This window comes from Drosophila takahashii, chromosome 4, assembly GCF_030179915.1.
Source record: "Drosophila takahashii strain IR98-3 E-12201 chromosome 4, DtakHiC1v2, whole genome shotgun sequence".
NCBI lineage: Eukaryota > Metazoa > Arthropoda > Insecta > Diptera > Drosophilidae > Drosophila > Drosophila takahashii.
In genome coordinates this window covers 3006954-3020880 of record NC_091682.1, presented here as the reverse complement: position 1 = coordinate 3020880, position 13927 = coordinate 3006954, and the positions used below count along the sequence as shown (strand labels likewise).

Below are 13927 nucleotides of genomic sequence, written 5' to 3'. Positions count from 1 at the left end.
ATCGAATTTTTAAGACGTATTACATTAGTTTACAAAATAATTTTTGAAAATTCACCAAGAAGGATGATTATAATTCCTGGTAGACTTGGATCCCTAGATCACAAAAAAAGAGTCTGCCGTTTTGAATTGAATATATATACCCGTTACTCGTAGAGTAAAAGGGTATATTGTATGCGTGCAAAAGTATGTAAGATGAACGTATGAACGCTAAGATCTCGGAAACTACAAAAGCTAGAAAGTTGGGATTACCCACACATATTTTTGGGCTTACTACGCCCGTATTCTTGGGCTTCCTACGCAACGCAAGTTTATTTCACCTAAATGGATACGGTCGATCTCCCGGAAATCATAAAAACAATAGTGTTCGTCAAACATAATTAAAAGTATAACAAGGAAAAACTGCAATGTTTTTTATTGTTTTACTAAATCAAATAAAAACACCTCTTAACGAGGTAAAAAACTAGTGACGATCGCACCTTCAACATACAAAAGTTCTGATATCAACATTTGTGACGAAAAATTATTACACTCGTCATTAAATAGACTTTCTAATATTTTCTCAATCGGCCCGCCCTAGCAAACTATTCCAGCCTTTTTCCCTTTACAGGCATTTTCTATTGCAGCGTGCCGAATGAGAAAATATTAGAAAGTCTATTTAATGACGAGTGTAATAATTTTTCGTCACAAATGTTGATATCAGAACTTTTGTATGTTGAAGGTGCGATCGTCACTAGTTTTTTACCTCGTTAAGAGGTGTTTTTTTTTGATATCAGAAGTTTTTGTTTGTTTACATTTGCTCTCATAGGAGCTAATATATACATTTAAATTTTAAATTGGTCAATCATAATTTGTAAGCCATTGTATTTAAACGAATTAAGTTAGAAAGGCGATGAAGTATATCAAAATACCTTTTAAACGAGGTATAGCACATGTCTGTACCTTTAGTAGTGTAGAACTTACTAACTAACAAAATGTAGCTATTTTTAGCTTTTTTCCCGCTAAAGTAGCGCCTTTTTCCAAAAGTCGTAGAACAAAAGATTCCATGACCCTAAAATACAGTTCGTATACCCTCACACAAAATTCAATACTCAGGGAGCGTTAGTTGTTCGAGCTGGCAAAAGTGGCTATTTTCGTATAAAAATAACTTTTAAACGTGACTTTTTACAGTAATGTTTTATATACCAAAATTTAAGGAATCTCAAGGGCTATACAGTTTAAAGTTGTAAGGAAAATCGTTAGAGCCGTTTTTGAGAAAATTAAAAAAAAGCTAAAAAGAAAGTCTAAAAAAATTTCTTTTGTTCATATCTTTTTAACTATTACATTTACACAAATTCCTAATAGATGGCGTTTATAGCATTAAAAATACCTTTCAAACGAGATGCAGCACAAGTCTGTAGCTTTAGTAGTATAGAATTTACGGCTTTCCGAATTTTAGCTATTTATAGCTGTTTTCCCGCTAAACCAGCGAGTTTTTCTAAAAGTGGTAGAACAAAAGTTTTTTATATCGATGTGATGAACGTCATATTAAATTTTCAAAACTTAAAAAACATGTTTTGGACAAACTGACAAACTGACAAACAGAATTAAATTTTCATTTTGGGAAGAAGAAGAAAATCTTATTTTGGCTATAACTTTTGAACGGAGCGTCGGATTTTGACATATGACCCCTCATTCGACGGGTATTTTCAAAAGGAATACAATTAAAACATTGCGAGGGGGCATTTATCCCCAACGGCCCCAACAGCTCCAAATTTCTAAATTTTCACTTTTTCACTTTCACCGCTCTCTCTCCCAAGCCAATTGATTTTCTTAAAGTCTTGGTATGCAATCCTGTTAGTTTTTGCAATACCTTTCGATAGGTGTATCATCATTATGATCGGACCATCACAGTGGATTTTCATTTATTCGTGTATATATAGTAGTCGCCTTCGCACACTCTCCTGGTGCGCTTCGTCACTACATGGACTGCCGTCCATAGTGATTATGCAGAAAGTAATGGAAGTCGGATAATGAAACTTTCAGGGGCCAACAAGGATTACTCTGTGTCACAAACTTATTGCTTTTTACATTTACCTCGCTGGATGCCAAAAATTTGAATTCGTTACGAATTCCCAAATTAAAAGTTCTCCGACGCAAGGATTTTGAGAAACAGGACCTCAAAGTTTGAAAAATTCATAAAATTGTCAATTTTCCAGGCGTATTACAGGCAAACGGATTCTTAGTTTGTTGTGGTGTCAAAGCATTTTAAAAGTGCAAGTGCTTATCTTTTAAACCCCATACTCAAAAAATTTTAAGTTTTTTAAGGGGGAAAAAATAAAAGAAAACATATCTATAAAACATAAAAACATACAGCTATGTTCCCTTTGTTTTTAAAGGTTTTTTGTTGGAATTTATCTTCTTATGGTAATATTTTATTGATTACACAGGAACACAAAGCTAAACTTTGTGAAATTTCTACGGACCATTTCTAGTTTTCCATGATAATTGCATGATCTTGACTAAAAGTCTCATACAAACTTATGTCCCATCACCTACAGGTTCCGCGGTATAGCTATGAATACAAAAAACTGATGTTTGCCGACTTCGAATTCGAATTATGTGGAAATATACCTTACCTTAATTATTTTCGCTGAAATCTACTCTCAATACAACTCTGCATTCCTAAAAAGTGGTTTTTCTATTATTTTTTGATTATTCCTATGGAAGCTATAAGATATAGTGGTCCGATCCGGCTCGTTCCGACATATGTAAAAGGTGTTTTTTTTAGAGGTAAAACACTTTAAGTTGGCATCACTGTTCAAGATGGAGACCGATTTGGTTTGGTTTGGTTTGGCAATTCATCATGAATAGACTCACGCCTGAACAACGCTTGCAAATAGTGCAATTTTAATCGATTTATTGAAAGACGCGTTTGGTGACCGCCTAATTTCACGTTTTGGACCTGTAAATTGGCCTCCAAGATCTTGTGACTTAACACCGCTAGACTACTTTCTGTGGGGCTATGTAAAGTCATTGGTCTATGCGGATAAGGCACAAACGCTTGACCATTTGGAAGACAACATTCGCCGTGTTATTGCCGATATACGGCCGCAAATGTTGGGAAAAGTCATCGAGAATTGGACGTCCAGATTGGACTACATCCGAGCCAGCCGTGGCGGTCATATGCCAGAAATCATATATAAAATGTAATGCCACAAGATTATATTTCGAATAAAAAAAAATTCATGTCAATCGAATAATCCATCGTTGTTTTATTGCAACTTAAAGTTCTATACCTCTAAAAAAACACCCTGCAATAGAAAGATGACTTTTGGGAAAGTTTGGACTAGTTTGCATAAAAACGGACAGACGGACATGGCTAGATGGACTCGGTTATTGATGCTGATCAAGAATATATATACTTGTGGTCGGAAACGTCTCCTTCACTGCGTTTCAAACATCTGACTGAAATTATAATACCCTCTGCAAGGGTATAAAAATTATATCTTTGTTGATTTTTATTAAATTCTTTTCTACTCTGGGATATGACTATTTTTAAATATTTCCGAATTTCAATTTTAATTTTTCAAAGTTCGAACTACTATATCATACAGCTGCCATAGGAATGATCGAAAAATTAATGTGAAATAATTGGAAATTTAACATTTAACACCACATAATTTAAAGCTATAAATGAATTAAACAAAAATATAGTATCGCCGTACCTTCGCTTCTATCAAAAAGAATTTTTTATTTGTTTAAAAATCCAATTTGGGACAGCAATTTCTTAAGAACTATCATTACCATTGATGACCACATGTTTATTTTTATTATAATATTACGTATATGTAAATTTGCATACGTTTTTTCTAAAAAATATTTTTATACATTTTTTTTAAGTCCTACATTTTTTTATAGGAACTCATATAATTTTTTAGGAACTCAATAAATTATAATTACTTTAAAAATTACTATTAAAAATTCAATTACAAGAGAACCATGGCCGAACGTAAATTTTTAAAAAATCGCAGTCTATCGAGAGTAATTTTTTTGCGAACTTCGGGGGTGAGTCCGCTAATCTAGAGTATTAACCCAAATATCACCTAAATTGGGCAAACGCAACTCTAGATATAAATGAAAACAGGTACATACCAACAAAAATTTATTAAACTATACCAGGAACTACCAGCGTCCTACTTAATGTAAGTTGACTGTAAACTGGTGTAATTCATAATAATACTTATTTTTGCTTATTTTATTTATTTATTTATTTTGTTTATTTTATTAGTAGTACAACGACACCTTCTTTAAAATGCGATCGAAATGCCTTGCGTCAGGCTAATCGACTTCTTCATTATAATTTAAACAAGAGAGGAAGCTAGCTTCGGCCAGCCGAAGCTTATATACCCTTGCAGATAAAATATGTACCTATAGTTTTATGCTCACTCGATCGGTACAGTTCCAGGTATTCCAGATATATTATGACTATTTAAAATATTGTTTATAAATTCTCAAAAATCAGAACGCCTACTATCTACAAAGTTAATGTATTTTGTTATATTTGCTTGATTATTCCTATGGGAGCCATAGGATATAGTGGTCCGATCCGGCTCGTTCCTACATATAGAAGGAAGACTGCCATAGAAGGAAGACTTTTGGGATAGTTTCATCACGATAGATTTAAAACTGAGAGACTAATTCGCATAGAAACGGACAGACGGACTTGGCCAGATGGACTGGCTATTGGTGCTGATCGACAATATATGTATATACTTTTCACTGCGTTGCAAACTTCGGACTAAAAAAGAGAGAACGCTATAGTCGAGTTCCTCGACTACTAAATACCCGTTACTCAGCTTAACAACTTTAATATAAATATGCCTTCTTGTATGTTTTTCGCGCGCCCCATTTCAAATAATTTACATTTTGCATTCACATATTCCAAATTAGAGTGACCAGCTTTTTTCCAGCACCAGCAGGAGGTGTTGAACACGCGGCGACGGCGCTATCTATGGCACCGAATTGGTACTGTTTGTAAACAAAACTGTGGGCGCCACGGCTTTTTGCGGTTTGTGGGCGTTAGAGGGGGCGTAGCACCATGATAAAATAAACTTGCGCTGCGTAGGAAGCTCAAGAATATGTGTAGGAAATCCCAACCTTCTGGCTTTTGTAGTTTCCGAGATCTCAGCTTTCATACAGACAGACAGACGGACAGACAGACGGACATGGCTAGATCGACTTGGCTAGTGATCCTGATCAAGAATATATATACGTTATGGGGTCGGAAACGCCTCCTTCTAGCTGTTACATACTTTTGCACGAATACAATATACCCTTTTACTCTACGAGTAACGGGTATAAATATAAATACCCTCTGCAAGGGTATAAAAAATCGTCGAGTAAATTCGACTGTGGATGGCCTCTTAACTCTTCTCATGTAGGTTGCCAACTAGTCGCAAGATGGTGAGGGCCACTTTCTCGTACGCCTTTTAAATTCCAAATATGCTTTGAACTCTTATTTCCTATACGACTTCAAGACCATCACTCCTTTATTTGGGGATAAATTGTATCCTTCATTTCGTGAACTTCAACTTTAAAGGACGGGTGAGAAAACAGCCCTTAATCTGTGCGAAAGTTTTATTCTTATAGATACCATAGGAACAATATGGTCAAATATGCAAAAATTATATATTTTACCTCTTGCGACATCTGGTGGAAGTTCTATTGGTTGATTTTCACGTATTATGAGCTCTGGTTTTCGTGGAGTAAATTCTTCATAAACTATCTTTGGTGCGAAGATTAATTTGAAGTGCATAGAACAGTATAGACTTCCATCATGAACGTTATAGCTATCAGGCCTATAGGAATGTAACAACAGATATAAAAAGTCACGAACGGTATTTTTGAATAGGACATTTTTTTGGTTAGAAGTTCAAAATATCAAAATATTTAAACGTAAAGCTAGAAAGTTGGTCGAAAGGATACAACTTAATTGTTATTAGCTTCCCAAGTCCGTCCTAGTTTTCAAAATTGTCCACCTGTTTAAAAGCGTAGACCTTATTCGGGGGTGTCACACAAATCTATTTAAGCCCTCTTTTTAAAATAGAACCTTAACATGGCTTTGAGAAATCGGCTTTGAGTCGCCTATTAAAAAATTTATTTTCTTGCCCTACGACCTGTGATTTAAATGTAATTTGCCCTTTTATTATAGTTGCCTTCCAGGGCTTTTTGTCAAAAACATTCCAAATTTTAAGAAAAAAAATTGAACTATTTTTTTAATATTTTACTTACAACCCGTTTTATTTCTGAACAAGAATCAACTACAGAGTGCTGTTAACGCACAGAATTGTGCTGTAAAGCGCAAAAAATGGCGTGCTTCGATAATTTCAAAATCATACAATACAATACAATATTAGCTGTCATTCTATCGAGCCGAAAACGCTTAACAGGGACTCCGAGTCCCTGTCAAAGTTAACTCTCACATTTATGCTCGAGAAAGCCAAAATGCCTTAGCAGGGACTTTATCTGTTCGAGAAATGTTAGCCGGCACTCGAGAAACCGGCCCTAAGAAAAACTAAAAATATCGGTTTTTAATTTTTACCAAATTATGCTGCCTACATTTTTTTTGTAAAGAATCCTAAAATTTTCCTTATTATATTACCTAAAAACGTGGCATTTTAGAGACAGCCATATTTGTAAAAGTTATACATAAAAAACCAGATCGGAAAAGTAAATCGGTTCTCTCGTTCAAAAGTTGTAGCTACTCAAAAAATTGCTACCCAAAAACTATGCCCAATTTTAATGTGGCTATCTTACATGCAATAACCTTTAAATAACCCTTTTTGTGTTTGGTTTGACGAGCACTACCACGTAAAAAAACAACAAAAACATGTCATTAAATTAAATTATTGGTGGTCGGTTTTTTTTTATCTCATCAGTATCTTTAAAATTAGAGTTTATGTCAAAAAAAAAACATTCATCCCAACGTGCGTGGGTGCCACAAAAATCGGGTAGAGCTTTATTCGACCAGGCAAAAAATTTTTGTTACAAGAAGCTCAGTAGAGTGGGTATCTTATATTCAAAATTTGACTGGTGTTTTTTTATTACTTAGAAAACTAATATTTATATTGTTCACAAATTCCTGTGTTCTAGTCTTTAAATCAGAGAAAGTATTAGAGCAAATATTATTAATTATAATAATTTTTGTTAGTACCCACTTAAGTTGTTTGGCGCAGTCCTTGCAACGTAAGCACGTTTTATGAAAAATAGTCGTTCCAGTCTTTAATTGAAGAATGACTTCCTCCATTTTGTATACCGGTTTTTTGCATTGACGGCAGTTGTCAAGCTGCTCAGCAGTAGTAGACTAATAAAATTAATAATTCAAAATTTAATGTGCAATATAAAAATAGAATGAAACTTTGTTATTTTGAAAATGTAATGAGTTAATTTCATGGTACATAGCTTACTCGAAATAGTTCTTGAGCTTTTTTAGAATCTCGTGAACGTACATGGATTAAATTACGTTTTTGAAGATCATCGAATTTGGTAAAACTTTTTTTCTAGAAATAAAAAAGCAGAAAGGTTTAACGAAACAAATTATTAAGTGTGAAAGAAAGAGAAATTGTGTTTTAGCTTTGGTATCTTTGTCTGTTTGAATGCTATTCGGTTTGAATCACCTTTTCACATGTGGGTAAGAATTTCTCAACTGCGCATATGAAATTTTCGATTTTCTTCAAACTCGGGTACTTTGAAGAGTTTGCCTTGGTTATCATCTGTGATTTTTTTAAAATGTGTTGGTGTTCATTTGGGGGCGCTATGCATTTTTGAAGTTAAGAACTTAAAAAATGTTCTCAAACTTCAAATTAGTATATTTCGAGAACACGTTTTTAAATGTGTACTGGGGGAGTTAGAAATTATTTTCTTAAATTTTTTGTTGTACAAAAAGTATGAAAAAGTTTTTGAAAGTCTTCATCCTATACATTAAACTCAACTATCCAAGATTGTCCATCTCATAACCAACTCAATTTACCCGAAGAAACATTTTTATTCCTTTTCATCATTTCCAAGATATATCATTTTTTATGCGAATTTAGAAAAGCCCTACTTATATTTCCAATGAGTACAATTCTTACATGTTTAAGCTGAAAGTTTGCACAACTCAATTACTCACTGATATTATTCACATATTTTAAGGGGGTCTTTGGTACCAAAAAATCGACTAACTTTGAGATTTTTTCTATAAAAACTGGTTGGATGGATTTAATTCAAACCTTTAATATATTTTTAAGTGCCATTTTAATAACATGCACTAATTTTTACAGCCGATACTATCGGCTAATATATTGGTTGCAAAGCGATTGCTGGAACACTATTAAAAACAAGAAAGGAAGCTAGCTTCGGCCAGCCGAAGCTTATATACCCTTGCAGATAATTCCTATTAATTTACAAATCGCAAAAATGTAAATTTTCCTATTATTATACCCGTTACTCGTAGAGTAAAAGGGTATACTAGATTCGTGCAAAAGTATGTAACAGCTGGAAGGAAGCGTTTCCGACCCCATAAAGTATATATATTCTTGATCAGGGTCACTAGCCGAGTCGATCTAGCCATGTCCGTCTGTCCGTCTGTCCGTCTGTCCGTCTGTCCGTCTGTATGAACGCTGAGATCTCAGAAACTACAAAAGCTAGAAGGTTGAGATTTCCCACACATATTCTTTGGCTTCCTACGCAGCGCAAGTTTATTTTAGCCGAGCGCCACGCCCCCTCTAACGCCCACAATCGCCCACTAACGATTTTAAAATGGGTCCTGCGCCCACATCTTTAAAGATTTCTGAGAAGTGTAAATGCAATTTTGTTGTGTATATTTATACCTATCGAAATGTAGAAGACATTTTTCAAATCGGACCATTCATTAAAAAGTTATACGCTTTATAAATTGTCAGCATATATCTATCTCCCTCGCACTCCCTTTAGCTGAGTTACGATTATTAGTCGGGACACCAACCCGACACAGCGTTTGCACTCCCTTTAGCTGAGTGACGGGTATTAGATAGTCGGGACACCAACCCGACTATAGCGTTCTCTCTTGTTTTTCATTAATTTTGCGTTCGTTTCAATGGCAGCTATATGATATAGTAGTTCGATTTTGATAAAATTAAAATCGAAATTCGAAAATACTTGAAAATAGTTATATCCTAGAGTAGAACAGAATACAATAAAAACCAACGAAGCAATAATTTATTTCCTATTATATTCCCATTAATTTTCCGATCGTTCCTATGGCAGCTATATGATATAGTCGTCCGATTTTGAAAAAATTTTATTCGAAATTCAGAATTAGATAAAAAATGACATTTCCAAAAGTAGGATGTTATAGGTTCAAAACCACCCAAGATATAATTTTTTTACATTTTTTTTTCCCGATTGTTCCTATGAGAGCTATATGATATAGTTGTCCGATCCGGCTCGTTCCGACTTATATACTACCTGCAATAGAAAGAAGACTTTTGGGAAAGTTTTATCCCGATAGCTTGAAAACTGAGAGACTAGTTTGCGTAGAAACGGACGGACAGACGGGCAGACGGACATGGCTAGATCTACTCGTCTAGTGATGCTGATCAAGAATATGGGGAATATGGGAATATGGGGTCGGAAACTTCTCCTTCACTGCGTTGCAAACTTCTGACTGAAATCATAATACCCTCTGCAAGGGTATAAAAAAGGCGTTTTGCGGTGTTCACTGTACCTCCGCTAATAATGATCGGACTTCCATTTTGTTTTTACATTTCGCTTAAGAATTGAAAAAACCCGCCCCTGGGAAGCCCTTTTTTTAATTTTAACAATTTTTTTCGAAAGTCCAAAGTCAAAAATGCGTTTTTTCACCTAAAAAATTTGACTTTCGGCTTAAAAGTAAAATATTTAAAGTTAAAAAATAAAAAAACGCTTTCCGGGCGGGTTTTTTATGCAGAAAAATATGCGACAAATTTGAAAACGATCGGTTGAGCCGTTTAGAAATGCCGATGAACACAGACTTTCGAAACGTGGTTTCGAGAAAAACGCTCTTAAAGATGCACTTACGTACCTAAAGTCTTAGAGGTTAAAAGTTTTTTGTATAATCTTAAGATGTTATTCTACAGAAAAAAAAAATGCTAAAAAAAATCGATATTTTTTTTTTGAAGACCCTACCCCCTCCTTAATATCATATGTTAAGAAGGTAGGCTTTGAAAAATTAAAATTACAGTCTGAAACAATAAGAAAATCCATCGATTTGTATGGCAGCTATATAAAAAATTATTAAAATTATGATATTAATATATGTGCGAGGGAGATGAAGACAGGTAGTAGTCAGAGCCAACGTCCGACTTTACATTTATTACATTTTAATAAGTATTAAAAAACACAACAAAATGGCTTAGCACTTTTACAAAATTCGTAAAGTTGTGGCCGCCAGGCTTTTTTTAAAGTCATTTAAGGTGATTGTGGGCATTAGGGAAACAAACTTGCGCTGCGTAGGAAGTCCAATATGTGTATTTAATCCCAACTTAATAGCTTTTGTAGTTTCCGAGATCTCAGCGTTTATTCGGACAGACAGACAGACGGCTATATCGACTCGGGTAGTGATCTTGATCAAGAATATATATACTTTATGGCTACCTTCTACCTGTTCTATACTTTTGCACGTATACAATATACCCTTTTACTATACGAGTTATGCTGTTGTGATGGTCCGATCATATCACTATGGACGGCAGTCCATGTAGTGACGAAGCGCACCAGGAGAGTGTGCGAAGGCGACTACTATTATATAGCCGCAAAATTGAAAATCGGCAGTGATAGTCCGATCGTAATGAGTAATACACCAATCGAAAGGTATTGCAAAAACTTAAAGGATTGCATACCAAGACTTTAAGAAAATCAATTGGCTTGGGAGAGAGAGCGGTGAAAGTAAAAAATTGAAAATTTCGAAATTTGGAGCTGTTGGGGCCGGTGGGGATAAATGCCCCCTCGCAATGTTTTAGTTGTATTCCTCTTGAAAATACCCGTCGAATGAGGGATCATTTGTCAAAATCCGACTCTCCGTTCAAAAGTTATAGCCAAAATAAGATTTTCTTCTTCTTCCCAAAATGAAAATTAATTTCTGTTTGTCCACTTGTCCACTTGTCCAAAACATGTTTTTTAAGTTTTGAAAATTTTATATGACGTTCATCACATCGATATAAAAAACTTTTGTTCTACCACTTTTGGAAAAACTCGCTAGTTTAGCGGGAAAACAGCTATAAATAGCTAAAAATCGGAAAGCCGTAACTTCTATACTACTAAAGCTACAGACTTGTGCTGCATCTCGTTTGAAAGGTATTTTTAAATGCTATAAACGCCTTCTATATGCAATTTGTGTAAATGTAATAATTAAAAAAATATGAACAAAAGACAATTTTTTAAAACTTTTTTTTTAGCTTTTTTTTATTTTTCTCAAAAACGGCTCTAACGATTTTCTTTAAAACCTTAAACTGTATAGCCCTTGAGATTCCTTAAATTTTGGTATATAACACATTACTGTAAAAAGTCACGTTTAAAAGTTATTTTTATACGAAAATAGCCACTTTTGCCAGCTGGAACAATTAACGCTCCCTGAGTATTGAATTTTGTGGGAGGGTATCCGAACTGTATTTTAGGGTCATGGAATCAGTAAATTTGCACTTAAGAGTTCCATATAGGAATCTTTTGTTCTACGACTTTTGGAAAAAGCCGCTACTTTAGCGGGAAAATAGCTAAAAATGGCTAAATTTCGTTAGTTTTTAAGTTCTACACTACTAAAGGTACAGACATGTGCTATACCTCGTTTAAAAGGTATTTTGAAATACTTCAACGCCTTTTTAACTTAATTCGTTAAAATACAATAGTTTAAGAATTATGATTTATGACCAATTTAAATTTAAATGTTTATATTAGCACCTATGAGAGCAAAAGTAAACAAACAAAAACTTCTGATATCAAATAAAAACACCTCTTAACGAGGTAAAAAACTAGTGACGATCGCACCTTCAACGTACAAAAGTTCTGATATCAACTTTTGTGACGAAAAATAATTTTAGATGCGACTAAATAAGTACGCTACCTAAAATTTATTCATTCGGCACGCTAAAACAGAAAAACATTCGTGTAGATATTAAATATTTGCCAAAGCGGGCCGAACGAGTAAATTTTAGGTAGCGTACTTATTTAGTCGCATCTAAAATTATTTTTCGTCACAAAAGTTGATATCAGAACTTTTGTACGTTGAAGGTGCGATCGTCACTAGTTTTTTACCTCGTTAAGAGGTGTTTTTATTTGATTATACATTAATCGAAATGTATCCGTATAACTAAAAGGTGTGAAATGAATTCGTTTAGAAGCAAAATCGGGGGAATTCAAATTTAGAAAATAGGAGCGTCTGGGGACGGTAGAAATGGAAGCCCCAGTTTTTTTTAGCATGGTTATAGTCTTTCTAAAAATACGCGTGTTATACCGTGAATGCCCCCTTATTTATTATCACTATGGACGGCAGTCCATGTAGTGACGAAGCGCACCAGGAGAGTGTGCGAAGGCGACTACTATTATATAGCCGCAAAATTGAAAATCGGCAGTGATAGTCCGATCGTAATGAGTAATACACCAATCGAAAGGTATTGCAAAAACTTAAAGGATTGCATACCAAGACTTTAAGAAAATCAATTGGCTTGGGAGAGAGAGCGGTGAAAGTAAAAAATTGAAAATTTCGAAATTTGGAGCTGTTGGGGCCGGTGGGGATAAATGCCCCCTCGCAATGTTTTAGTTGTATTCCTCTTGAAAATACCCGTCGAATGAGGGATCATTTGTCAAAATCCGACTCTCCGTTCAAAAGTTATAGCCAAAATAAGATTTTCTTCTTCTTCCCAAAATGAAAATTAATTTCTGTTTGTCCACTTGTCCACTTGTCCAAAACATGTTTTTTAAGTTTTGAAAATTTTATATGACGTTCATCACATCGATATAAAAAACTTTTGTTCTACCACTTTTGGAAAAACTCGCTAGTTTAGCGGGAAAACAGCTATAAATAGCTAAAAATCGGAAAGCCGTAACTTCTATACTACTAAAGCTACAGACTTGTGCTGCATCTCGTTTGAAAGGTATTTTTAAATGCTATAAACGCCTTCTATATGCAATTTGTGTAAATGTAATAATTAAAAAAATATGAACAAAAGACAATTTTTTAAAACTTTTTTTTTAGCTTTTTTTTATTTTTCTCAAAAACGGCTCTAACGATTTTCTTTAAAACCTTAAACTGTATAGCCCTTGAGATTCCTTAAATTTTGGTATATAACACATTACTGTAAAAAGTCACGTTTAAAAGTTATTTTTATACGAAAATAGCCACTTTTGCCAGCTGGAACAATTAACGCTCCCTGAGTATTGAATTTTGTGGGAGGGTATCCGAACTGTATTTTAGGGTCATGGAATCAGTAAATTTGCACTTAAGAGTTCCATATAGGAATCTTTTGTTCTACGACTTTTGGAAAAAGCCGCTACTTTAGCGGGAAAATAGCTAAAAATGGCTAAATTTCGTTAGTTTTTAAGTTCTACACTACTAAAGGTACAGACATGTGCTATACCTCGTTTAAAAGGTATTTTGAAATACTTCAACGCCTTTTTAACTTAATTCGTTAAAATACAATAGTTTAAGAATTATGATTTATGACCAATTTAAATTTAAATGTTTATATTAGCACCTATGAGAGCAAAAGTAAACAAACAAAAACTTCTGATATCAAATAAAAACACCTCTTAACGAGGTAAAAAACTAGTGACGATCGCACCTTCAACGTACAAAAGTTCTGATATCAACTTTTGTGACGAAAAATAATTTTAGATGCGACTAAATAAGTACGCTACCTAAAATTTATTCATTCGGCACGCTAAAACAGAAAAACAT

The 13927-nt window shown here is 34.3% G+C and overlaps 1 protein-coding gene across 3 annotated transcripts in view; it reads right to left on the bottom strand.

The window, feature by feature from the left end:
* The window catches only part of LOC108061154 (osmotic avoidance abnormal protein 3), a 70694-nt gene that overhangs the window by 2415 nt on the left and 54352 nt on the right, over nucleotides 1-13927 (bottom strand). For 2 of the 3 annotated variants that reach the window (XM_070218039.1, XM_044395315.1), the window contains 3 exons: nucleotides 7446-7538; nucleotides 7197-7342; nucleotides 5677-5837 (listed from right to left, as the gene is read on the bottom strand). In XM_070218039.1, coding sequence (XP_070074140.1) covers nucleotides 5677-5837; nucleotides 7197-7342; nucleotides 7446-7538 — 400 coding nt within the window. The remainder of the gene's footprint in view (nucleotides 1-5676; nucleotides 5838-7196; nucleotides 7343-7445; nucleotides 7539-13927) is intronic. The other variant, XM_070218037.1, reaches the window with a different exon arrangement.